This window comes from Chrysemys picta, unplaced genomic scaffold, assembly GCF_011386835.1.
Source record: "Chrysemys picta bellii isolate R12L10 unplaced genomic scaffold, ASM1138683v2 scaf560, whole genome shotgun sequence".
Taxonomy (NCBI): domain Eukaryota; kingdom Metazoa; phylum Chordata; order Testudines; family Emydidae; genus Chrysemys; species Chrysemys picta.
The window spans coordinates 14,187-42,000 of NW_027053267.1; the positions used below are offsets into that span (position 1 = coordinate 14,187).

Here is a 27,814-nt window from a genome sequence, read left to right on the forward strand (position 1 = left end):
CTGGAAAGATACTGGAACTCCTTATTAAACAATCAGTTTGTCAGCACCTACAGGACAATTTGGTTCTTAGGACTAGTGAGCATGGACTTGTCAAAAACAAATCATTCCAAACCAATCCTAGCTCCTTCTTTGGCAGGGTTACGGGCCTAGTGGAGGTGGGTAAACAGTAGATGTGATCCATCTTGGTGTTAATAAGGACACTCTCACAAGCAAACTAGGGAGATGTGGTCTAGATGCAATTAGTATAATATGTGTGCACAGATGGTTGAAAGCCCGTACTCCAACAGCCCAGAACCAAACACTCCTCCTCCTGGGCAGTGCGCTCTGACCTCTAATGGTCAGATGCTGCTTAGCACTGTCAGAGCAGCTTTTGCTGGGGGATTCTCCCAGCACTTTCCAATAGTGGGGAAGTATGAAATCCCCATTTGACTGCTGGGGACAGAGCCTAGAGCGGGGAGCAACTTACCCAAAGTCCCACAGGTCAATAGGAAACCAGCAATGGAACCCAGGAGTCCTGACTCCCAGTTCCCTGCTCCAGTCACTCCAGCGGAGCACACTCCCTCTCAAAGCAGGGGGACCGGACATGAAGGCCTGGTTGTAATTGCCAGCTATGGGAGAGAGTGTGCAGCAGTGGTTAGTGAAGGGGCCTGGAAATAAGGACTGCTGGGTCCCATCCCTGGCTCTGACACTTGGTGTGACCCTGAGCCAGTAGCTTCCCCACCCCAGGCCTGTTTCCCATCAGTAGGGTTGGGGTAGCAGCCCCTACAGACCAGGGGGGTTGGGAGGCTCCAGGAAGGTGTGTAAAGTGCCGGGATGTCAGGATCCCGGAGGTGCTGTCACCCCCGCATTAGGCCAGTGTTCTGCACCCCCTGCTGCTGGCCGAGTTTCTCTGTCCCTTGGCAATAAGATAGACTCTTGTTTTCACAGCCAGTCGATCGGCCAGTGCTATCACCCTGCCTGCTGGCTGGGCAGGGTAACTCCTCAGGTCACCACCACCCTCTCCAGCCTGCCTTGGCTTTGGGGAGTGAGGAGGAGGGCGAGGGACGATACTGAACATCCTCCATCCATCGCTCCGTCAGCAGAGCAAGTGAGTGGCATTAGGGTTCCCCGTTGGTGTCCCCTGTCTGTCTGGGGAGAGGCAGAAAGAGGGGGAAAGAATCTCTCCCAAAGGAGATTGGATTTGCAAACCGCCCCCAGGAGCCCCTCGCTCTCAGACCGGGGAGAGGCTTCTCCAGAGCCGTCTCCGGTGTGTTTGGAAAGGTCCCAGCAATGGGGCTCCCAACGCTTCCCTTCTGGGAGACCGTTCCCCAGGCTGAGCGTCTCTGAGCTGGGCCAGACCCTGTGAGCTGCTGAGCATGGAAATCAATGGGAAAGGCGGGAGTCCTGGCCTTGCTCTGCCTCGGGACTTTGACCTGGGGAATGGTTTCCCAGGAGAAGTCCAGACTCCTGGGTTCTGTTCCTTCTCTAGCCTGGGGGGGGGAGTGTGGCCTGGGACGGCAGGAGGGAGCTGCTTGTCCAAAGTGACTGAGCCCAGTGATGGAAAAGGAGGAGACTCCCCGGGCATTGCAGCCCCAGAGGTGACGAGGGGGAACGCTGGGAGCAGATCATGCAATGAACTCCTGCCAGTGCGTGTAGATTGCATTACATGCACCCCTGTGGGGGGAGGAGGAGCTGCTCTGGCTGGGGCAGGGATGGGGAGGGACCAAACAGGCTGGTTAGTGAGAGGCTGCCTTGACCCCAGACTCACGCCCGCTCCCCGCTCACGCCCGCTCCCCGCTCGGTTCCAGGGTGGCCAGGCTCCTGAGGATGTTCAGGAAGAAGGCTCTGCAGGTGGCCCCAGAGCCTGAAGGAAGCAGCTGCCATCTTCCCCGGGAGCAGAGCGGCCCCTCCGTCCCCACTGGCAGGGAAGGAGCTCCCGGCCAGGCCAGGAGGTGGAAGTGCCCAGTCTTCTGGCGGAGAAAACCCGCTCCCAGCGCAGGCGCCGAGGTGGGAGAGGCCAGGTCGAAATGGAGCTGGGCCAGGCTGCGGCTGGGCAGGCAGGACCCAGCGCAGGAGGGGAGCCGGGCAGAGTGACTCTGGGACATGTTGTGTGGGCAGCAGCAGCCCCAGGAGCCCAGCCCTGATTCCCAGCAGGAGGCATCGCCCGGCCCCATCAGTGAGGACCTTCCAGCCTCCCCAGGGCAGGAGGTGGAGGATCCCTGTCCCACCACCAGCAGCTCGGCCCGCTCCCCATGGGACAGCAGCAGTGCCTGGGACTCGGGCAGCAGCGAGGCCGATGGGCACCGCAGCTTTGTTCCAGGTGAGGAGTCAGGCTGGGCTCAGGGAGAGGTGAGGGCGGGTCTGTGAACACCCTGGGCCCAGGCCCTCGATCAGTGCTATGGGGGCGGATCCCCAGCCCAGGGGTCTGGCCTGAGCCACATGAACCCCACTGACACTAGATGCTGCCACTTTGGTCCTCGGTGCTCCAGTTGGGGGGAGGCACCTCCCAGGGAGTCCAGGACAGCGTGGGGGGGTCTCTTTGCTATGGGCTCCTGAAGGAGTTGGGGTCTGAAGGCATCACTGAGACGGGGGAGTGTGGGGCCCGATCTGCCCTGGGTCCCGGAGGTGGGAAGGGGACACATTGCCCCAGCGTGCCCCTGTCCTTCCCCCGAGTGGCAGCAGGTGTCACCCTGTCCCCTTCTCTCCCTGGTGCAGGGACCGCCAGGGACTCAGGGGACGAGGAGGAGGAATGGGTGGACGTGGCCACAGAGGAGGCTGCTCTCAATAACAGCCGAGAGCAGCTCCAAGACGGAGAAAAGGTACAAACATTCCCCAGCTGTGCTGGAACCGAGACTGTCCTGCCCCTTCCCAGCACCTGACCCCCTGCAGAGGGTCTTGTCCCTGATGATCCACCAGCCCTAATGGGGACCTTTCTCCTCCATGATCTGGGACCCCAGGCGTGGGGGTGTCTGTCACACACCAGCCGGGTCTCCTCCCCCCACAGGCACTGTCCCAGTTCCTGACCCTGCTTGTGGTGGAGTGGTGGGTGATTTGGACAATGGGCGGGTCCCCACTATCCCCCATTCAGGCCTGAGTCCTGCAGCTGCTGTGTGGGGGCAGGGAGGTCCCTGGCTAACTGGCTCTCTCTCCCCTAACCCCACTCCTGGTGGGTGCAGGAGGAGGCCCAGCAGCTCGTGTTCCTGCACGCCATCCAACCCGCATCTCGCTGCACAGCAGAGAGGGCAGGACACACTGGAGCCACACTGCTGCAAGGCAGCTGTGGCGGAGAGGATTGTGGTGAGTGAGACACAGTGCCCAGCAGCTGGAGGAAAGACAGAGACATGGGAGGGGCAGGGGTCTCCCCAGGCCAATGGATGGGGGATGGCTGGTGCTGGAGGGGCAGCTGAGGGCAGGGATTGCTGGGGCTGAAGACTGGGGAGAAGAGACGGGAGAAATTCGGAGAGTGGTCACTATTGGGCAGGAATCGGAGGAGCGGGGGGCAGGTGGGGGGATCCTGCTGGCTGTGTGGGGCCCTGGCTGTGTAATCTCCTCACTGGGAAGTGTCAGTGAGGCCTGAATCTCACACGCTCCTTTGTCTCCTTTGGGTCTCACAGGAGCTCATTGAGGAGCTGCCTGATAACTCTCCACCCGGCGCCGTCCTCGCCAACTCCCTGATTGCTGTGGGCAACCTCAGGTACCGAGACCCTCCGGCACGGTTCCCCTAACCCCAGTGCTGCTCAGGCCCAGGGCTGGGAGTCACTGCCCCTCCCACTCCCAGGTCACCGCCCAAGAGTGGCTCCTCTGGCAGAGGTGCGGGGAAGGTTCACTCTCTCCTGGCTGGGCTGTTCTTTTCACTCCAGTAACATTGCAACGGCTTTGGGGAGAGACTCACACCCAGGATCAGATACAGGAGGGGCAGCAGGGTGCAGGGAACAGGGGCTATTCCTGCCCTGCCACTGTCTGTCTGAGAAACCTTGGCCTTGTCATTCCCTGGCTCGGTGCCTCAGTTTCCCTTCTTGCCAGCCTGTGCCTATTTCCCTGCAGTTTCACCTGCGTGTTGGTGCCAGTCCCATCCCCGTACTGCACAGTCTAATACCGGCTCCTCTCTCTTGCCAGCACCATGACACCTGCCCTGGAGCCAGAGCTGGAGACCCACCTCCTCCGAGCTGCCCTGCACGCCGTCTTCACCCTGGGCATGGAGAAGGACACCGCCCAAGTGCAGGTAGATCATGCTAAAGTCATGGATTGAAGAGCCAGCTGTCATCCTGCCATGAGTCCTTGCTAATTGCCTGCAGTGGGATGTGAAGGAGAGAGGCCAGGATATGTGTTTGGGGGTCTCACCAGTGCTTCCCAGAGACCCGTCTTCCCATCCTGTGGCAAGTTTAGCCCCAGTTTCCCTAACTCTGACCCATGGCTCTCCCTTGCTTTCAGGATCTGCCTAGGGTCTTGCCAGACCTCCTGGACGCCATGCTGGGGAACCTGCTGGCAGAGTCCCCAGACACCGACAGGCTCCAGTACATCTTGGAGATGAGCCCGATGAGAGGGGTGGGGGCAATTTTACCTTCACTCTTAGATCCATTTTCCAGTCTGTCCTCCTAGCCGGGCCCCCAGTGGGCATCCTTGGTCAGGGCAGTCAGTGCAATGCCTCCTTTCCCCACAGCACATTAACTACTGGATCGTGTCCAGGGTGCCGCGAGAGAGAGCCAGGGCCGTTAAGAGCAGCACGGCCCTGCTCAGATTCACCATCATCCTCCCTGAGTTTGACATAAGTGACCTCTGACCCCAGCTTCCTGACTCCAGGCGTAGGTGATCTGGCTCTGACGGGCTGTAGGATCTGCTGCTGCAGGGGCTGTGGGTTAGGAGTGTTCCTCTTGGGGAGGCAGAGTCAGAGCAGAGAGTGAGCCTGGCTTGAGTCAAGTTCTTCTTTTCCTAGTTAACTGATGACTCTGGGCTTTTAAGGGGACTGTGCTCCAGGTTCATGCCTCCCTGTCATCCTGGAGCAGCTGGGGAAGCAAGTCCTCATGGAGGGCCCTGCCCACAGCCCTGTGCTCCAGGTTTCCTTGGGGGCAGAGGAAATTAAGGGTCTGGCTCTAGCTCCTATCCTCTAGCATCTCCTGCAGAGGGGCTGAGGGGAAGGAGAGTCTTGGCCCGGGGGGGACTGGGAGCCGACAGGAAAATGCTGATGGAGTCCCCTCTCCCTCTCCCGTCCATTAGAACTCAGCGGAATTCCCCAGGATGGGTCACCACATGGCACAGCTGGCTCTGTCCGTCAGTAACCCAGCCAAGGACATCAGCCGGCAGGCCAGGGAGGGGGTTTACCGGCTCTACCAGCTGCTGCTGCACCAGAGGGGTAAGGAACCCAGCTGGGAAATGGCACCCGCTAGAAGAGTGAGACTGGGACCCCAGCCAATTTCTCTCAGACTGACCCCGGCTGGAGGATGAGTCTCTCTATCTCTTTCTGTGTTCCACACCACGCCCTGCAATTCTGTTGGGCCGGGCACGCAGCAAGGACTCTGCCCACTGTGCAGCCACCAATGGGATTGGAAGGACACAAGCCCTGCAACCAGAAGGACAAATGTGTGTGTCTCTCTCCCTGTCACCTACTCCCTCCTGGGGGAAACCCAGCAGCTGATGGGGGACAAGGTGAGCAGCTGCATTAGACTCAGGAGATTGGGGCGGGGCCCAGGCCTCATTCCCATCCTGTGGCCATTCGCTGGCCTGGCACAAGGAGCCTGGTGGGGAATGAAAGGGAGAGCAGGTGCTCCTGGGAAGGGAGATGAATTCACCTCCATGAGCAGGAGCGAGCCAGCTTGTCCCTGGAGCAGATCCACCCAGCTCTTTAGCCAGGCTAATTAATGACAAGCTTTGCCTCATCCCAGACTTACGTTCTTAGGACAGGGTGCTATCGCTCTTGGGAAGGGCAGGAGAGTCCCCCAAGTGCCCTCTGCGAGACTCTCCTGTCCCACAGGGCCGCACCCAATTCCTAGTGGTCTGGTGTCTGTGTCACCCGAGCCACCACCCAGAGTTGCTCCCATCACTGGCAGCCTGGGAGGCCAAGGACTGACGGGTGATGGCGTCTGACCAGGCAGGGCTGAGGCACATGGGCAGGGGACGCTTGTCCTGCTGCTGGCAAGGCTGGACCCGTTCTGGAGAGAACAGGAGGATTCAGTCAGCAGTAGGGTTACCATGTCTAATAAATAAAAAAAGAGGACCCTCCACGGGCCCTGGCCCCGCCCATTTCCCCATCCCCTAACCCCGCCCCAACTCCGCCCCTTCCCCGCCCTAACTCAGCCCCCTCCTCCCTCCCACTCCCAGCCATGGGGAAAGGGCTGCCCCAGCGCTACCGGCTTCACGGTTTGCCGGGCAGCCCCCAGACCCTGCGCCCCCGGCCGGCGCTTCCCCAGCGCAGCTGGAGCCCGGGAAGGGAAGCGCCTGGCCCGTGGCTCGGGGTCCGGAGGCGGGGGGGCTGCCCGAGGCCAGTAGCGCTGGCTCGGGCAGCTCGGCTCTTAAAGTCTGAGAGGGGAGGCGCGGAGCAGAGCAGCCGCGGGAGGGGAAGTGCCCGGCCGGCATTTTCCCGGACATGTTTGGCTTTTCGTCAATTCCCCCCGGATGGGCGTTTGATTGCCGAAAAGCAGGACATGTCCGGGAAAAACCGGACGTATGGTAACCCTAGTCAGCAGGGGCTGTCGATCCGTCCCATTCACCAGGGCTGCCATCCTGCGGCTTCAGCATTAGTGGCTGGGGTGACTTGGGGAAAGGTCTCAACCTCCCCACATCCCACTTCACTGCTGCCAGAATCCCTCCTGCCCCCCCGCTACAGTTCCCTCCCTACCCAACCTGGGTGGGGCTGGAGGAGAGGGGTCTGAGAACTTGAGCTGTGGATTGGAGGTGGAACAGCTGTCAGGGGCACTGAGGGGGAAGTGGCAGGAGCTCCCCATAAAAGGAGGGGGGTTGCCACTGGAGGTCACTAGGAAGGACAACAAGACTCCATCCTGGGGGTCAGGAGGGGGAATCCATCCCTCAGAGGTGGGCAGGGGCTGGGTGGAAATGCTGCTGGTTCCAGGGGCCGTTAATCCCCCCTGATTCCTCGGAGGTGTCTGAGTCTCAGACAGGTTCTCGTTCCCTTGCAGCATGAGGACGTCACGGCCAATGTGATGCGCCAGCTCCGTATCATGCGGCACTTTCGCCAGGTGCCTGAGGCGCTGCATGGCCTGTGCCTCTGAGGCCACCAGCAACTCCCGCTCCCTGCTGCAGGTACTGCTCTCGCTCTCCGTAAATTGGGAGCTAGTGGAAGGGGAAATGGAGCCCCCTGGCACTCACAGAAACCCTCTCCCCTCTCTGTGGAGCAGGGTCCTTTCCTCTGCCCCCAACTTCCTTCATCTGGGACAGGAGCGCTTTCCCTCACACCCATTCCCCTCCCCTCTTTCCTTGATCTACCCCCATCCCATTCCCCCTGCGCCCAGGCAGAGCTCTGCCTGCCCCATATGGTGCAGAAAGGCCTGTGATATGCAGGGGGTCAGATTAGATGCTCTAACGGTCTCTTCTGCCCATAAAGTCTACTCATTTCTGAGAAACCGAGTGTAGCATTGGGAGCAGCCTCTGCTGTTTTACTCTCTAGACGGCTTGCTTCCTAGAATGAACACTCATTGAGCGGGGTGATCCACAGAGAGTAGCTCAAACCTCCAAAGGGTCTGGCCTGCGGCAGAACATTAGCACTGCAGGGGAGGGGTGGGTGTGACAGTGACATCACAAAGGCCTTTTGCAGGACCTGAACCTATTGGTCAAAGGTGCAGGGGAGGTGGTGACCTCACAGAGAGATGCTGACATCAGCCAGGCAGGACAGGGGCACAGGGCCAGGGAAACCTCTGAGTCCCCTGTAGCTTTCCTTCAGCAAGTCTCCTTCTCGAGGTCTCTCTTTGAGGACTGAGAGAGTATTAGGGGTCACGTACGTGAGCGCCAGGAGGAACCTCTTTTGAGTTTTCTCCTTTCTTTTTCCTGATTTCACTAGAAAACTGACGTCCCTGTTTAGAAGGTCAGAGCCTCCGAGAGGTTTGGAACCTGTTCAGTCTGATCCATCTGTTCCACAAGTTCTTCAGTCCAATCCACTTCCCTAACTAATTTCCTTAATTTTTTAAAGTTAGCCCTTTTGAAAAAAAAAACCCTAGTCACAGATCTATTTTTGTTTACCCTACCATTTAGTTTAAACTGAATTAGCTCATGATCGCTCAAACCAAGGCTGTCCCCTACAACCATTTCTTCTAAGAGATCTTCACTACTCACCAAAACCAAATCTAAAATGGCATCCCCTCTTGTTGGTTCAGCAACTACTTGGTGAAGGAATACATCAGCTATCACATCTAGGAAAATCTGAGCCCTATTATAGTACTAGCACTTGTCCTCCAGTCTATATCTGGGAAGTTAAAGTCTCCCATGATCACACAATTCCCATTAGTATTTACTTCATTAAAAACATTGAAGAGGTCTCTATCCCTATCCAAATCAGACTCTTGTTCTAACAGACAGCAACCCCCCCCGAAAGGCAGAGATAGAGCCCAGGAATCGAGATGGTGGGGAAATTTCATTGAAACCGTTTCTGACCGAAAATCCGATTCAAACTAAACCAGTTTGTTTCTTGAAATCATAACAAGTGGCAATGAAAATTCTTTGTCACAATGTGTTAACTTGTCTCGTGGCACTCAAAGAGGAGACACTTAGATCTCAAAAATTAGATAAGATGCTTCAGTCTGAGCTGAGTAGTTGCTGCTCTTAACAATTGCAAAATAATACAATACAAATAAAATAAACTATTTCAGCCATTCTATTATGTCCTAATCTGATCTGAGTAAACATGATAGGACACCTCATCTTATGCACTGCTCCTAGTGACACTCTCCAATAGACCCAGCAGTCCTTATTTCCAGGCCCCTTCACTAACCACTGCTGCACACTCCCTCCCACAGCTGGCAATTACAACCAGGCCCTCATGTCCGGTCCCCCTGCTTTGAGAGGGAGTGTGCTCCGCTGGAGTGATTGGAGCAGGGAACTGGGAGTCAGGACTCCTGGGTTCCATTGCTGGTTTCCTATTGACCTGTGGGACTTGGGGTAAGTTGCTGCCCCCTCTAGGCTCTGTCCCCAGCAGTCTAATGGGGATTTCATACTTTCCCACTATTGGAAAGTGCTGGGAGAATCCCCCAGCAAAAGCTGCTCTGACAGTGCTAAGCAGCATCTGTTTGCTTGTGAGAATGTCCTATGGGACTGTGTCAAAAGCCTTATTAACACCAAGATAGATCACATCTACTGTTTACCCACCTCCACTAGGCCCCTAACCCTGCCAAAGAAGGAGCTAGGATTGGTCTGGAATGATTTGTTCTTGACAAGTCCATGCTCACTAGTCCTAAGAACCAAATTGTCCTGCAGGTGCTGACAAACGGATTGTTTAATAAGCAGAGGCTGCTCCCAATGCTACACTCGGTTTCTCAGAAATGAGTAGAATTTATGGGCAGCAGAGACCGTTAGAGCATCTAATCTGACCCCCTATCACAGGCCTCCTGTCTACCACAATAGCTGCTTTTGGGGCAAACACATTCCGGAAAGGCATCTAGTCTTTATTAAATGACATCAAGAGATGCAGAATCCACCACTTTCCATGGTAGCTTCTTCCTGTGGTCAATCATCCTCGCTGTTGAATATTTGTGCCTTATTTGTTATAGGAATTTGTCTCTTTTCACCTTCCAGCCATTGGGTCTTGTTCTGCCTTTCTCTGCTCGATTAAAGAGCCCTTTAATACACAATATTTTCTCTCCATTAAGGCATTTCAACACTTCAGTGAAGTCACCTTTCAATCTTCTTTTGATAAGCTAAACAGGTGGAGCTCTTTCAATAGCTCACTAGAAGGCATTTTTCTCCAGCCCTCAGAACATTTCATGGCTCTTTGCTGCCCCAGCTCCAATTTCTAGGACCATCTTTTTCAAAGGAGGACACCAAGACTGGAGGCAGTATTCCAATAGCAGTCTCACTGCTGCTGTGTCACCTCCCTATCCTACTCACGGCTCTGCTCCTACGTCTAATGATGGCTTTAGCCCTGTTCACCACAGCATCACACTGGGAGCTCATGTTGAGTGGCTTCTCCACTCTGGCCCCTAAATCCTTTTCAGAGTCACTGCTTTCCTGGATACACGTCCCCATTCTGGAGGTGTGGCCGGCGTGCCTTGTGGCTACGTATAGGACCTTGCATTGGGCTCTGCTCAAACTTGTTTTCTTTGAATGGGTCCAGCTGGCCAAAAGAGCCAGATCGCTCTGTATCACTGCCCTCTCCCCATCAGGAATTACCACTCTGCCTGTATTTTGTCACCCCTCAATCTTATCCGCAGTGATTGTATGTTTTCTCCCAATTCATTGATAACAATTATTTTAAAAAATTAGTCCTTGAGAGCTTCTTCAGACCCTTAGTACCCAGGACCTGCTCCCCACAGCACAGTGAGAAATGCTGTCCAGCCCTGCTGGTACATACGGGATAAACAGAAAACAAACACACTTTAGGAACTGTGTTGTCCATAGGCTCTGAACAACATGTGGGGGTCAGCAGATTACAAATGCACGACAGACCTGTAGTGTAGACAGGTCCCAACTGTGTCCAATAGAAACATGGATTTTCCAGTCTCTTCTTTCTAGGAGTCCCCAGGGCTAAGGTAAAACCCCTGCTGCCCCTCCCCATTCTGCTCACCTCCAAGAGTGCTGGAGTTTGTCTGTGCTGAGGGGTGCTGTCAGCAGGATCGAGAGCTCGTCATCCATGTTCTCTGGGCAGGCCTTGCTCAGAGCCTGCCAGCGGAGGGAGACCAGGGGTCAGGATTATGGAACCTGGGGTGACACCTGCCAGGATGACAGCAGGCTCTGTAGTCCTTGCCCAGAGCAGCTCTCTGCAGAGAGTCTGGTGCACAGCAGTGTAGGGAACAGCCAAGCTGCTAGGGATGGGAGCTGGGCTTCCTGGCAGAGTCCAGCACCCAAAGCCCAGCATCTGCAAGGAAGGGATTCCCCACAGAGGGGCAACATCATCTCCCACACACAGGGAGTCTCCCCCTGACACTTGATTCATCCTATGGCCTGTTCCCATCTCTGCCCACCACACTCCCAACTCAGCAGCTCCAGCTACCGAAGGGAGCACGAAGCAGAAGCCTTCCTGCTCCTGGGACAGAGGAGTAGGTTGATGATCTACCTGGATGTGAGCGTTGGCCTTCCCCATGCCCAGGGTCTAGACTCCATTCAGAGCAGCGCACAGGAACTGCGATTCCTATTCTGGATGTAGTGGCAGCTTCAGTTTGCTGGCAGGAGACTGTACATGAGACCTTGCAGTTGCGGGGGTGACACAGGCACTAACATGTGCATGGGAGTTTGAGCAACAGGGCAGAGGCCTGTGTGGGGCAAGGAGGGCAGGGATTTGGGAAGCAAGAGCAGAGGATCAAACCCTTTCTTAATGTGGGTCGGGATGATCCCCATTTCAAAGATAGAGAAAGTGAGGCACCAGGTGGGAGAGTGACCTGGCCAGGATCACGTTACCGCTCAGTGGCAGGACTGCAAACAACCCATTCCCTGATCTACTCACTGGACGCTGCTGCCCCTCCTGTATAACCCCTCCAGCCATCCTCGCCCACAGGCCATCCCCACCACTCTCCAATACCAGGCTGTTTCCACAATGGAAGCAGGCTTGTAACAGAGTTCACTCACCGATAGGTGCCCCTTCCTTCAAGGCCTGGGGTCACAGATTTCTTGGGCTAGCACGCCCGCCAGCAGGTTTCTGGCTGGCCAGGCGACCATCTTTTAGTCCCACTCCTTCCTGGGTCTCGCTCATCCCAAACGAAAAGTCAAAAAATGTCTGTAACTGAAACAAGATCCTCTGTCCCTTGGGGGCTTTTCCTCAGCCTGACTTTGGCTCGGCCTGCCCTTGCTGGCCTTGGTAGCCCTTCCTATGGCCCTGTACATCCCCTTCCTTAGAGACCATGGGAGAACCAGTCCTACCCTGGATTCTAGGTTCTGCCCCAAGGCCCTGTACCCAACAGCTAGGCCTGCTCCTGTACCTTTGTTGCGGTTTCCCCTGGTTTCCCCTCAGCTGGAGCTCACTCTGTAATCCATTTGGCCTAGCTCCAGGCTTTATAGCCCACAGGCCAAGCCCCCCGTTATATACCCTCCTCCTTAGAACCTGGCCCACGCGGGGGCAAGTTCTATTCTTCTCCAAGCTTCATCCCTCCTCATCTCATCGCCGTCACCGGCTGCGCGCTTGTACAGCCTGTGCGCAGTGTCTGCAGCTCCACTGCCAGCTCGCTCGGGGCAAACCTTCTCTTCTGCAGTATCCCGACGCTCTTCCTGCAGCCACTCAGTCTCATGAACAGCTGCTTGCAGAGCCTGTTCTGAAGCCTTTAGCGTCTTCTGTTGCCTTTTTGCTACTGCCGCTGCATATGCCAAAACCTTTTCGGTCAGTGTCTGAGAACCCACCATGGACTGCTCCACCCTTGTGTTTGTCCCTCCTCCAGTCTGCTTCATCTCTGGGCAAATCATTTCGTCCTTCATCTCCCTGCAGCACCCGACAGGGTGTGTTGGTGGAGGGTTTGCAAGGTCCATGGCCACCCCAGCCACCTCCACCTTGCCTGCCTCATGGGGGTTTGTGTCAGAGGACACCTTCTCCTTTCTTTCTAACTTCTTAGGGCCCTGGCCCCTCGTTCAGCCACTCAGCAATTTCCTAAGCAGGCCATGTCTTTTGATATGGCCTGCTTCTCTGCTCCCAAAACAAAGAACTCTTGCTCCCATCTTGGCATTAGGCCACGTTTGTACACTTTCTCATGCCCTTCTCCCTGGGCTAACCTTCTCAGCACAGCCCAGGCATGCTCTCCTTCTCTGCTCTTTTTGTCCATGGGCATAGCAGACCCTGGGTTGATTTCCCTTTGCAGGATCTCTCACAGGTATTGCTGCTGCTGCGTCTGTAGCTCCACCTGCACTTCCTTCTGCGTCTGTTGGTTTTCTAGGAGCTGCTGGAGAAAAAGACGGTTACTCACCGTTGTAACTGTTGTTCTTCGAGATGTGTTGCTCATATCCATTCCATTAGGTGTGTGCGCGCCGCGTGCACGATCGTCGGAAGATTTTTACCCTAGCAACACCGGCGGGTCGGCTGTGGAGCCCCCTAGAGTGGCGCCTTCATGGCGCTGAATATATACCCCAGCCGACCCGGCGCCCCCTCAGTTCCTTCTTGCCGGCTACTCCGACAGTGGGGACGGAGGGCGGGTTTGGAATGGATATGAGCAACACATCTCGAAGAACAACAGTTACAACGGTGAGTAACCGTCTTTTCTTCTTCGAGTGCTTGCTCATATCCATTCCATTAGGTGACTCCCAAGCCCAACTTAGGTGGTGGGGTCGGAGTGAGACATTGCTGTGTGCAAAACCGCTGATCCAAAGGCAGCATCGTCCCTGGACTGCTGCACTAGTGCATAGTGTTCTGTAAACGTGTGGACTGACGACCAAACCGCAGCTCTACAAATGTCCTGGATCGGAACTTGCGCCAGGAAAGCCGCCGAGGAAGCTTGGGCCCTCGTGGAGTGAGCGGTGAGGTGGGGTGCTGAGACACCTGCCAGGTCGTAGCAAGTCCGGATGCAAGACGTAATCCAGGAGGATAGGCGTTGTGATGAGACCGGTGAGCCTTTCATTCGGTCGGCCACTGCAACGAAGAGTTGCGTCGTCTTTCTAAAGGGCCTTGTGCGGTCAATATAGAAGGCCAGGGCCCTGCGTACGTCCAGGGAATGCAAACGTTGATCCTGGCGAGAAGCATGTGGTTTAGGGTGAAAGACCGGGAGAAATATATCCTGGTTGATATGAAATGGAGAAACCACCTTAGGGAGAAAGGCAGGATGTGGGCGGAGCTGCACTTTATCCTTATGGAAAACTGTGTAAGGGGGCTCGGATGTAAGCGCCCTGAGTTCAGAAACGCGCCTTGCTGAGGTGATGGCTACGAGGAAGGCTGTCTTCCAGGATAGGTACAAAAGTGAACAGGTGGCCAGTGGCTCGAATGGAGGACCTGTGAGCTTGGAGAGAACCAGGTTGAGGTCCCACGTCGGAACGGGCTGACGTTGTTGTGGGTACATCCGGTCTAAGCCCTTGAGGAATCTAACGACCATCGGGTTAGAGAATACCGAGGACGCGAGTTCCCCTGGATGGAAGGCCGATATAGCGGCCAGGTGAACTCTAATTGAAGATATCGCCAACCCCTGCTGTTTTAGGGAGAGGAGATATTCCAAAATAAGAGGAATAGGTGCGTGCAATGGGGACGTGGCTCGTTGTTCGCACCAACAGGAGAACCGCTTCCACTTGGCCAAGTATGTGGTCCGTGTTGAGGGCTTCCTACTGCTCAGCAGAATCTGTTGGACAGAGTGTGAACACTGTTGCTCTGCCTGGGTGAACCATGGAGCAGCCACGCCGTGAGGTGGAGTGATTGCAGGTCGGGGTGACGCAGCCGGCCGTGGTTCTGCGTGATGAGATCCGGATACAACGGAAGCGGGATCGGTGTCTGGACCGAGAGTTCCAACAGCGTGGTGTACCAATGTTGTCTCGGCCACGCTGGAGCGACCAGAATTACCTGTGCCTGGTCTCTGCGCAATTTGAGCAGTACCTTGTGGACCAGAGGAAACGGAGGGAAGGCATAAAACAGGTGGTCCTTCCAGGGAAGGAGAAACGCGTCCGAGAGGGAGCCCGGGGCTCGACCTTGCAGGGAGCAGAACACGTGGCACTTCCTGTTGTCTCGAGATGCAAACAGGTCTATCTGGGGAAACCCCCACTTCTGGAAGACGGAATGTATGATGTCCGGACGGATAGACCACTCGTGCGTTTGAAAGGACCTGCTGAGTCGGTCCGCTAAAGTGTTCTGGACTCCAGGGAGGAACGATGCCGTGAGATGGATTGAGTGGGCGATGCAGAAGTCCCACAGGCGAATGGCCTCTTGGCATAGAATTGACGAACGTGCTCCTCCTTGCTTGTTGATGTAAAACATGGCCGTGGTGTTGTCGGTGAGAACTAACACACAGCGGCCCCGTAGGAGATTGAGAAATGCCTGGCACGCCAGGCGCACCGCCATCAGTTCCCGAACATTGATGTGTAGGGCTAGCTGAGGTGCAGTCCACAGGCCCTGGGTATGGTGCTCGTTGAGATGGGCGCCCCAACCCAGAGATGAAGCGTCTGTGACCAGGTGCAGAGAGGGTTGTGGGGCGTGAAACGGCATCCCCTCGCAAACTACACTGTGATCTAGCCACCATGTGAGGGAGGTCAGGACCGAGTTCGGGATTGTGACCACCATATTCAGGCTGTCCCGATGTGGGCGGTATATTGATGAAACCCAGGTCTGGAGTGGGCGAAGCCGAAGTCTGGCATGCCTGGTTACGTACGTGCAGGAAGCCATGTGACCCAGGAGGGTAAGGCACGACCTCACCGTGGTAGTTGGGAAGGCCTTGAGTCCTTGGATGAGGCTCGTGATGGTGCAAAAGCGATTGTCTGGCAGGATGGCTTGTGCGCGTCTGGAGTCTAGAACCGCACCGATGAATTCTATTCTCTGGGTAGGTTCTAGAGTGGATTTGTCCTTGTTGAGTAGGATACCCAACTTGTTGAATGTGCGCACTATTATGTGGACGTGATCGCGAACTTGTTCCTTGGTGCGACCGCGTACCAGCCAGTCGTCTAGGTACGGGAACACCTGTATCCCTTGCCGACGAAGGTACGCTGCCACGACAGCCATACATTTCGTGAACACCCGTGGGGCCGAGGATAGGCCGAAGGGAAGGACTGCAAATTGGTAGTGCACCCTGTTTACCACGAATCGGAGGAAGCGTCTGTGAGGCGGGTAAATAGCAATGTGAAAGTATGCGTCTTTCATGTCGAGGGCGGCAAACCAGTCTCCAGGATCGAGGGAAGGGATAATGGCCCCCAGAGAGACCATGCGGAACTTCAACTTTACTACGAATTTGTTGAGTCCGCGCAAGTCCAAGATGGGTCGCAGACCTCCTTTGGACTTGGGGATGAGGAAGTAACGGGAATAGAATCCCCTGCCCCTTAAATCCACCGGAACCTCCTCTATGGCCCCCATGGCGAGGAGCGTAGAGACTTCCTGTATAAGAAGTTGCTCGTGAGAAGGGTCCCTGAAGAGGGACGGGGAAGGGGGGGAGGAGGGGGGAAATGAAGAAAACTGGATAGCGTATCCCCTCTCCACCGTGCGGAGGACCCAACGGTCCGAAGTTATAAGGGACCAAGCACGGTGGAAGTGGGAGAGGCGATCCCGAAAGGAGGGGGCTGGATCCTGGGGGATGACTGGGGCGCCGTCCTCGACCGCACCTTCAAAAGTTCTGCCTGGGGCCTGAAGGTGGTCTAGGTGGCCCCTGGTTCTGGCCGGGTTGAGGGCCGGTCCACCTTCTTCTACCACCTCGCCCTCGCCTCCGGGCCGAGTCCTGTCTCTGACGAGGCGGGGGGGGGGGTAGAAGCGCTGAGGCTGCGGCCTAAATGGCCTGCGCTGGGGGCCCACAACATGCATCCCCAGGGAGCGCATGATTGTTCTCGAGTCCTTGAGGCTCTGCAGGCGAGAGTCCGTCTTATCTGAGAACAATCCATGACCCTCAAAAGGCAGATCTTGTAGGGTTTGCTGCAGCTCCGGAGGCAAACCCGAAACCTGAAGCCAGGAGATCCTGCGCATAGCGATACCCGAAGCCAGGGTCCTCGCCGCTGAGTCTGCAATGTCCAAGGAGGCCTGCAAGGAGGTCCGAGCCACCTTCTTGCCCTCCTCTACCATGGCTCCAAACTCTTCCCTGGACTCTTGGGGAATCAACTCCTTAAACTTCCCCATAGAGTTCCAGGAGTTGAAATTGTAGCGGCTCAGTAGCGCCTGTTGGTTCGCCGCTCTAAGTTGTAGCCCTCCGGCTGAGTAAACCTTACGGCCAAACAGATCGAGCCGCTTAGCCTCTTTTGATTTAGGCGCTGCAGCCTGCTGGCCGTGGCGCTCTCGTGCATTCACTGATTCCACCACCAGTGAACACGGTTGGGGGTGGGTATACAAGTACCCATAGTCCTTAGAGGGGACAAAGTATTTTCTTTCCACCCCTCTCGCTGTGGGTGGAATGGAGGCAGGAGTTTGCCATATCGTATCCGCATTCGATTGTATCGTGCGGATCAGAGGTAACGCCACCCTCGATGGGGCATCTGCTCCAAGGATGTTCACGATCGGGTCGTGCACCTCCACTATCTCCTCCGCCTGCAGGTCCATATTACGGGCCATCCTACGCAGGAGATCCTGGTGAGCCCGAAGATCTATCGGAGGGGGACCCGTACATGAAGTGCCCGCCACTGCCTCGTCCGGAGAGGAGGAAGAGGATGCCTCCGGTGGTACCGGATCCAAGGGGGGGTCCTGATCCCCTTGCTCTTGGGCCGGGGCATCACCTGCACTAGGGTCCCTGGTGTCGGGTGGCGTGGACACCGAAGCCTCCATGCCTCCTGGCGGAGGCCGAGAGATGGTGGATTCTGGGGCCCTTCTGACCGAGTGACCCGAGCGAGAGGTCGATGGTATTGGAGCCCCTTGCTCTTGGTGGTACGCCCACGGGGTCCAAAACGACCAGTGAGATGGTCCATGAGAGTGGTCCTCTGCCATCTCTTGCCAGTGGCCGAAATTTTGTTCCTCGGCGTGCCCTTGAGGGGGGTATGCCGATCTCGACAGGTCCTCCGAGGAACGAGACACCGATCTTGACGGCCATGGCGGTGCCGAGAGAGATGAAACCATCCCGGTGGGCTGCGGTGCCGCACGGTGCCGGTCCGGAGATGATCTATCTCTGCGCGGTGCCGGCGATCGGTGCCGGGACCGCGACCGGTGCCGATGACCTCGTCGGTGCCGGGAGTCGGATCTGGACCTCGACGAGGACCTGGAGTATGCCCGGTGCCGGGAGCGACCCCTCGACGTCGAGCGTCGACCGTAGCGGTGCCGAGAGCTACGTCTCGACGTTGATCGGTGCCGACGATCATATCGGTGCCGAGACGAAGAGCGGTGCCGCGAAGAAGATCTTGGCCGCGAGTACGACCGGTGCCGAGACGGTATTCGGTGCCGGGACTGCGAGCGGCGTGGGGACCTGCTTCGGGACCTGGATCGGTGCCGAGGTTCCAGCCCTTGTGATGGCGGGCGCATCAAGGCAGGTTTCCCCCTCGACTGGACCGTGCGAGTCAACGGTGCAGTCGGTGCCGGTGGTTGAGGCGGTGCCGGCTCCGTGAGAGCTATTAAGTCTCTCGCCGCCGCGAAGGTCTCTGGAGTCGACGGGAGGCACTGTATCACCGCCGGCCTGGGGGGAGACGCTATTTGCACCGGACTCAACGGCCTCGGCGCCGGAGTCGACGGTGCCGGAGGCACCTGTTTTCGTTGCTCCACTGGCGGACGCGGCTCTACCCCCGGCACTGGGGGAGCTGGCGTCTTCGGCACGGATGTCCCCGTCTTATGGGCTTTTTTATGCCCTGGGGATAAGGACCGGCGCCGAGGCACTTGCTGTGTCTGCGGTGCCGACGAGGTCCGGTGCCGGGGAGGCTTGTCTGACGCCACTCGCGTGGTCGTCGCAGCCGGTGCCGCCGGGGCACTGCGCACCGAGGTGCTAGGTGCCGGGGCCTTGCTCGTGGAAGGAGTGTCCGGGCTAAGAGCCGCCTCCATCAGAAGTTGCCTGAGCCGAAAGTCCCGCTCCTTCTTGGTCCTCGGACGTAAGGCCTTACAGATTTTACACTTGTCTGTCTGGTGTGACTCTCCCAGGCACTTCAGACAGGAGTCGTGCGGGTCGCTCGTGGGCATAGGTTTAGCGCAGGAGGCGCACAGCTTGAAGCCGGGAGCGTTGGGCATGAGCCCGGCCCCGCGGCCGGGGGAGAAAGGGGGGAGACGACCCCCTTAATCCCCTGGACTACTTAGAACAACTTTAAAACTACTTAACTAATTTACAACAAACTCTAGGACTATAACTATAACTACAACTATGATACAACAAGATAAGCTAGGGAAAGTGGAGAACAGCTAAGCAGCGCTCCACAGTTCCAACGACCGTCAGGGGCGGTAAGAAGGAACTGAGGGGGCGCCGGGTCGGCTGGGGTATATATTCAGCGCCATGAAGGCGCCACTCTAGGGGGCTCCACAGCCGACCCGCCGGTGTTGCTAGGGTAAAAATCTTCCGACGATCGTGCACGCGGCGCGCACACACCTAATGGAATGGATATGAGCAAGCACTCGAAGAAGAACTGAATAATCCTAACCAGTTCCACTTTGCAGAAGACTATGTTGGCCATACGATGTTATTGATTTTTTAGGCAAAATCTCCATAACTCTAATGGAGTAAAAACTGTGGTGGTACTATATCGACAACATGACAAGTTAACAACTTCAGCCAATATCACCTCCTTCATATTAAAGTGAAGCACTTAGTATGAATGTTCTTCTCCCGGGCTGGCTCCATCCCCCCAACATTGTTGTTTCTCACAAGTGAAACCTGCAACAGGGTGTATCTGGGAGGAAATAGGACTGAGAGTCACTGAGAAGCTAAGGACGCAGATCCCCAGGAGCAGCAATAGACCCAAGGATCTTGGCCTACCAATACACTAACAGCTAGATTCACAAAGGGATTTAGGTGCTGAGCATCACAACACCTAACTTTTAAGCACTTAGAAAACAACAGGAACAAGTGTGATTCACAAAGCCTACATTAAGTGCCTAGATGCCTTATACAATAGGATTCACAAAAGCCAGCATACTAGGCAGCAAGTCACCTAAGGTATCCAATGGGAAATACTGACTAGAAGAGTGTGTTCTAAACCCCACCCCTCATGAAGATATGCACCTAAGTCCAGGCTGCAGAGAAGCGACTATCTCTACCAGCGAGTCACAACTGGGATCCCATATCCTGTGGTCAAGCAGCTTAGATGACTTAGGTGTTCCTTGTGAGAATGGCATAGGTAGGCACCTAACTTCATATAAAACTGGGGAAGGAGGAGTTGCCCACCTTATAGCTTTAGCCTAGTAGTCAAAGCACTGACTTGGGATGTGGGAGACACCTATTCCATTTCCCTCTCTCCCCTACCAAAGGAGGAGAATGATTTGAACAGGGGTCCTCCCACCTCTCAGGAAAGTGCTCTAACTACTTAGCTATGGGATATTCTGACATGGGGCTCCTTCAACCTCTCCTGCTGATGCTGTTCCACTTTGGACAAATAATTAAAAAAAATCATTGGAACAAGGCGGCTGGACCCTGGGTCTACCATATCCCAGGCTACAGAGTCTCTCTCTCTCCCTGGCCAAATCACTCTTTCATTACTTATTCACAATGGAATGGCTTCAACAGGAGAAACCAAGGGTGTGCGCTGCATCAGAATATCCCATAGCTCAGCAGTTAGAGCACTTTCCTGAGAGGTGGAAACCCTTGTCCAAATGCTCTTCCCCACCTCTGGGAGAGGAGAGGAAAACTGAACCCAGCCATCACACATTCCTGGTGAGTGCTCTAAGAACCAGGCTAAAAGCTATACAGTGGGCCTCACCACTACCTCCAACCAAATTGTGAATGGGACCCAATCCAGTAGGCAGTCTCTGAGCACGCCTACCAGATTGGGCCCCGCACATGACTTAGGTAGGCAAACACCTATCTTCTGTGGTTTGTGAACCACTGTGGGGCTTAAGTAGGAGACATGGAACAGGCTGCCTAGGGAGGATGTGGAAGCGCCTTCACTGAAGGTTTTCAAAAGGAAACTGCATAGCCATCTGTCTTGGATAGTTTAGACACAAAATTCTGCATCTTGGCAAGGAGTTCGACTAGATGACCCTCGAAGTCTCTTCTAACCCTATGATTTTGTGTGTCTGGACTCCTAGAGTTAGGCAGCAGTGCATGTGCCCAGAGGTAGAAAATAGATGCAGAGGGAAACTTGTACCCTGAAAATTTAGGCACTGAGTGAGTTTAGGAGGCTACAGAATTCAGTGGGAGTTGTGAATCACAGTAGAGCCTAAAACTGGCCAGACCTAGGCACTTAAGTATCTTTGTGAATCCCACCCTAAAGTCCTGACTTCACAATCTTGCCTCTCCATCAATACAAATAGCCCGGCGGAAACAGGTGTCATATTGACATTGGCTGCACAGAGTCTTCATTTGTAAAAGCCCACCACAGCAGGCAAAAGCAGCAAAGGGAGAATTGTTGCTCCTTGAGTAGAAATAATTTATCCTTCATTTTGCATTTTGACACTCTCATAGGATAATATGCCATGTAGATCAGCATAAGCGTTGACTCCTCCCCTCCCCACCTCAGGACTAATAATTCTGTATATTTATAACGTACTGATACTTATTAAATAGTAGGGGCACAAATTACACTGACCGTCATCTCCTCTTCCATTTAGAGATGGTAACTGTCCCATAGAATGTTGGACATGAAGATTTGAAACAATGTATTTAAACTGATAGTTTACTTGTTTTTTAGGGACAGGAGAGTTTACCAACAGGATGTAAAAAAAAAAAAGAATTACATAAAACAGTGTTTTATAGATTGTAAATTTATTTTTTGGAGGAAATAAGGAATCCAAATTAGGATATGCAACTCCCTGCCTGCCATACTTCACAGTAAGCTGTCATAGTAAATAAGGCCTGCAGGCCAAAATATCAGTGTCTCTGGCACCAAAGTACACCCTTTTATTCAAATCACAACAAAAACAAGAAGACTCAACCATTAGCAGCAGACGAGTGTACTAAAGTGCTGCCTAAAATCAGCATACTATATAAAACTCCACATTAAGAAAAATACCCACCATTTAATATTAGAGCACATTCTAGAAGAGCTTTGTAGTTTATATTTTCATCTACTACAGGTATCGAAGCAGTAACTACAGTTGTCACCCCTTGGATCACAGCTATCATTTGTTTCTGAAAGTTAAAAAACAATTCATCTTAAGTAAACTGAAAAATAGTTTTCTTTATAACAACTCAAGAGGCTTCAAAATAGGCTATAATTCTGAAAAAAAAAGCCTCGGAAAATAAGCATTAGCTACAGAAAATGAGTCTGCATGGCTCAAATTTAATGTTCTGGACACACATCCACTTGCTTAGTTTCCATTTAACATTGAACAATCAAGTCAATTGTGGCACAACATTCATATCTGCAAAAAAACAAAGTTTGTACAAAATTTAAATTCAAAGAAAAGGCTTTGGATTTTTATTATTTAATTCCTAATTATTAATTTAATTACTATTACAGAAATTTTGTTTATATTTAAACCACGAGCCTGGTTTGCAATCCAAACTTTGCAGCATATCCCCATTTGAGAGATAAGAAATTGTATCTCTTTAGCAGGGTTGTTTTGTGAATTAATGCACTTATAAATTGTTTTAAATCCTCAGATGCAATGTGCTATATAAGGTAAAGCATTATTGTGTTAGTGCAGCGGTTCTCCAACTTTTATAATTTGTGGACCACTACACATCACAGCCTTGCTCCCACCAACGTAAGTGTTCTAATACACCGACATAACTCCACCTCCACAAGAGGCGTAAGGCTTATGTAAGTGTAGTTAGGGTGATGCAGTGTCAGTGTAGACACGGAGTTATTTACATTGGCTGTTGGTTGTCATTCTTGTCAATTTCTCAGCTCCGGCTGGTAAGCTTTCTGCTGTGAACACTGAATTTGTAAAAGACTGAACTTGTAATAACATTTGATCAATTAATATAAGTATACCCCAGAAACGGTCAATACGCTGGACTATAAAGAGAGAAAGAAAAGATTAAAGAGCTTTAACTCTGAAAAACCCCAAGTTGTTTTTTGGAATTTGTACAAACCAATTCTGTGCAATCTCTAAGTGGATACATCTGCTGGTAGAAGATCTTAATTCAAAGTACTCAGCATCTTGAATAGCATATTGGAAGATTTTGTATTTTTATTTTACCATTTTTGGACTTTCCTCTATTTCCATATCATCATCACTTTCATCTTCAATCCTCTGCCATCCTTCCACTGGGTTCTTTACCAAAATGTGTGTTAATAGATGCGTCAGCCTCTCCCATAATGCTTCCTTCTGTTTTCTTGGTAATTCCTGAAGCAATTCATTCAGATCAAATGGATCAAATGGATCCTTCTGTAAAGTGATCAGAAAACAAATTTATTCTGTGCAAGTATAGTGGTTTACATTGATACAGTCATAGTGCAATAAAATAAATGCTTATTTTAAACAAAGTTCCTTTTCCCAAACACTCAGTTATAACTTCTGTGAACCTTTCATATTATACCTAGTAATAAAGGGGAAATTACTTGCTTGAAATTCTACTTATTTGATTACATCAACTTGAAGGATTCCTGCTTCTAAGTCTTAACTCCTTATCAAAAAACAAATAGAACTTCCTTAACTCAAAGTCTTTGAGGGCAATAGTAAGTGGGATCAATCTTAAACAAGTATTTTTAGTAAAAGTCATGGACCGGTCATGGGAAATAAAAATTCACAGTAGCCTTTCACTAAAAATATCCCTGACAAAAGGGATAGGTGAGTTCAGCACCCACTGCTGCTGGGCCACCCACCGCGGCTGGGCAGCTGCGGGGTCGCTCCACCAGACTGGGGGCTAGGAGCTCCAAGGGCGGGGCTGGCTGGGAGCTCCAGCCCCAGGGCAGAAAATGTCAGGGAGGTCAATGGATTCAGTGACTTCCATGACATAATCGTAGCCTTAATCATGAACCAGGTTCCCCACTGATCACCACACTATCACCTGCGGAGTATAAATGCTCCAAATGTTCCTATCACGTTCTTATTGACTTACAACTAAAGGGAATTTCACCATTCTCGTATTACAAAATTAGAACCCAGAAGCAAGAATCCCGCACTGATGGTATTTTTAGATAAAGGTTTGTGATAGCATTCAAAAGAAGTAATCAGTGCAGTCTAATGGAAGAAATTCCAAGATAAACGGAAAAGATGAAAATAAAAGTGTGAAAGTCTAAGGAATAGGCGCTCCCATTCCTGAAGAACTTAGCTGGAGACAGGAGTTCTGAAGGACAGAAACAATGTCCTGTGGTACACTGCACTGCTTCTAAGTCTTGCTACCCAAACTCCACCAGCTCCCGAACACCTTGAGAAATCCTACCCATACTCATTTCCTAAGCTCTGTAGAATGGGACACTAAATGCTAAGGACCTTGAGAGGTCTGCAGGATCAAAGCTCCCCTCCATAGAAGAGTTGATTCAAACTGCAGTTAGCAGTGGACTCAGCGGCCACCTGGCCAAGTACAGTATTCCTTCTCTTCCTGTGTACCTCATAAGGGCTCCCCTCTTGTGAAGCTGCTAGGCTTTATAGAACCAAGATTCCCCTCCAATAGGTTTAAGAATGTTTAGAAAAATAAAGAGACAAGGTAGATATTAGATCAATTTCTGTTGGTGAGAAACAAGATAGTACATCACCCACCTTGTCTCTCTCTAATATCCTGGGACTGACATGGCTACAACAACACTGCATAGAAAAATAAAGAAATTCCTAGCAAAGCTTTTGTCTAAAGCAAAAGGTGAAAAAGTATATGAATTGTGTGTGTAACTTAAGGGTAAATTCCTTTCTTGAATGCTGGAAATATATAAAAAGCAAGTATTAATAAATAGCACAATTCAGAGTGGAGGTTAAATTTTAAAAGAACCAACACATTTGAAATCTGTATCAATGTTAGAGGACAGCATCTCATTGTGATGCCCTAACAAAGTATCAACTGAGCAGTCTGTTGACAAAATTCCTTTCCTCCTCACAGCCCTCAACCCTAACAGGATTTGTTAGCTTCTAAATGCAGGCTAACCAAAATTACCCTGGCATAAGGTGTATATCCCAGCTTCAAAATAATAAAAAAATATTTTAAAAAGGGCAAATAATGGTCAAACACCTAACTTTCACACACGCGTACAGGCATCATAAAGTCCTCAGATGACCCTCAGTAACAGTCATCCATGTGGGAACTGAATTCACCCAGAACAATTAGTTTAACACTGAGCCAGCGAGGGTTAAGCAACCAGCAGGCTTTAACAACCCTTACGGACATATTAGAAGAGTACTGAAATGGTAAAACAGAGCCATTCCTTGTAGATAGTTAGCAAAGTCATGTTAAATAGATTAAAGTGTTTGGCATGTAGGCCTGTATTGTTAAAAGATCAAAAGTAGATAATAATTGTATTTGTCTGTGTTTACCTAGATCTTGTTAGAAGTTTAACAATGTGATATAATTAGTTTTTAGATGCTAAGCTTCTGTTTCTATGTTTCATTACTGTATTCTATTGATTCAGAGATCAAAAGGGGATATTAACATTTAGATGGAATTTGTGGTGTAATAATATTGTCTTCATTTCTCTTTGAAATTTGTAGTAAACTACCTGTGATTGGTTTGATGGTTAATTGTTTTATGCTAATGAAAGCAACTAAATTACCAGTGTATGTCTAGGAAACAGATTAGCTTCAATGCAACAATATACATTCCTATTCTTCAGCCAAGGAAGCCCTGCTGTAACCACAACTTGCTTCAGCTATAAAGGTCCTGATCCTGTTTTATCTCAGATCTGCTTAAATTTTTGTCAGGGAAAGTCTAAATCACAAGATTAAAGTGTCCAGGTCTACTCTTGATTATCCCTGCAATTTGTCATGGAAGAATTTGACAAATCTCTGCACATGGACTGTCTATTGGACTATACCTTTTAAACTGATTTCAGAAGGATTTTTACAAATCAGTAACCTCACCATCTCTGCTATGAAAATGACCTAAGAACAAAAAGAACAAGGAGTACATGTGGCACCTTCGAGATTAACAAATTTATTTGGGTATAAGCTTTCGTGGGCTACAACCCACTTTATCAGATGCATGCAGTGGAAAATAAGGAGAGAGAGAGAGAGAGAGAGAGAGAGAGAAAGAAAATGGGAGTTGCCATACCAAATCTAATGAGAGTAATCAATTAAGATGGGTCATTACACAAACTAAAAATTATTTCCCCATGCTAATTTTTCCCCCTACTGTTACTCACACCTTCTTGTCAACTGTTTGAAATGGGCCATCCTGATTATCACTACAAAAGTTTTTTTTCTCCTGCTGATAATAGCTCACCTTAATTGATTAGTCTCATTAGAGTTGGTATGGCAACCCCCATTTTTTCATGTTCTCTGTATATATATTTTCCTACTGTATTTTCCACTGCATGCATCTGATGAAGTGGGTTTTAGCCCACGAAAGCTTATGCCCAAATAAATTTGTTAGTCTCGAAGGTGCCACATGTACTCCTCGTTCTTTTTGCTGATACAGACTAACACGGCTACCACTCTGAAACCTAACCTAAGAACTTTATTCATATCTGTATGTATAATGATCTTTTAACCACAATAACTCTGTTTTCTTTTCAAATAAACCTTAGGTTTAGTTAATAAGGATTGACTGTAAGCCAATTTGGGTAAGATCTGACATATTCATTGACCTAGTCGGAAATGTGTCCAATCACTTGAGATTGGTAGAACTTTATATATGGTGAATACGGTTTTTAGTAACCCTCGCTATATTAGATGTGGCTGTCTGGGTGGGAGCCAAAGGCTGGATTGCTTGAAGGGAACTGTATTTTGGTGTCTTAGTAACCAGTAACTGAGTAAGGCATTACAGAAGGTGTTTGGTTACTGGCTTGGTGAAATCTAATTATAGAATAATTCACTAGTTTTGGGGATCAGCTGCCCTATTCTTTGCTGTTTGCCCTGATTGAGCATTCTCAGTCTAGCCCGTCCAGTGACCACAGTTACAATTAGTTTAGGCAACATCAATGCTATTAGAGAGCTCCTCAGTTCAGCAGTGTTTCTCCTCTATGAACATAGTTTGAGAGCGAGCAAGTTTTATATAAACACAACAGTGTTTTATAAAACATACATACAATGTAGTTACTTGGTATTATATCTGCAGTGAATAATGTTTCATTTTTGAGTCAGGGTTAAAACAAGCACATTTTCAAAGTAGTGTGAAATATATAATTGTCCAATTCTTTATTAATGGGAATCACATGGTTAAATCTTCATTTGCCATTTTGAAAGTCTACTCCTGATTAAGTTATTTGGCAATTAAGCTTCTCAACTGAAGACAGTGATTTATGGTATTTGCCATTTGTAATACTTAACTCTAAAGTCTATTTAATAGTTCATATGTATATAATTTGATGAAATTATACTTTGTTTCAATATCTCTTTATGGAGCTCAGGAATTTATATCTGGCATGGGATAGCAAATAGCTCATATTTAAATTTCCCCTGCGGGATAGACTTACATGGAAGGCTCTCATAACAGCATAATAGTGAAACTGAGTAGAACTCAGTCTAAGCTTTGCTGAGAAACAGAAGTATCCTATGCAAACTAAGCATATACATATGCTTAAGTCAGTTTCATTGAGATCCAATAACAGCACATGCTGTATCTTAGCGGAGAAAAGATGGAATGAATAGAGGACATACGAAAGGTGATGGGAAGCCAAAAAATACCAGAAGGAGAGATGAGAAGACAAAATATCTCAAAAAAGTAGGGGAAAGGAGAAGAAAATAGAAACAAATTAATGTTAGTATACTGGATAGGTAGCCAGAAGAACTCATGAGTAGTTTAAGTTGACAATGCACTTTAAATACTAATTTTTAAATTAATATTTACCACAATAATTATTCTAAACATGGTTGCAGTTACTAGCATGGAAGATTTTTTAAAAAAATCTAAATATTGATAGGCTTGGGAGGATTTTGCTACTATTATCCATATTTATCATGGATTACTTACATGAAGCTGCATATAATGCACAAACTCTT

The 27,814-nt window shown here is 51.2% G+C and overlaps 1 protein-coding gene across 1 annotated transcript; it reads right to left on the reverse strand.

Moving 5' to 3' along the window:
• Positions 1–13,289: 13,289 nt before the first annotated feature.
• Positions 13,290–27,814, reverse strand: LOC112058884 (uncharacterized). Its single transcript, XM_065579635.1, has 3 exons — positions 27,786–27,814; positions 22,928–23,116; positions 13,290–21,911 (listed from the first exon to the last, which is right to left on the reverse strand). The coding sequence occupies exon 3, from the start codon at positions 18,860–18,862 to the stop codon at positions 14,369–14,371; it is 4,494 nt and encodes a 1,497-aa protein (XP_065435707.1). The 5' UTR covers positions 18,863–21,911; positions 22,928–23,116; positions 27,786–27,814; the 3' UTR covers positions 13,290–14,368.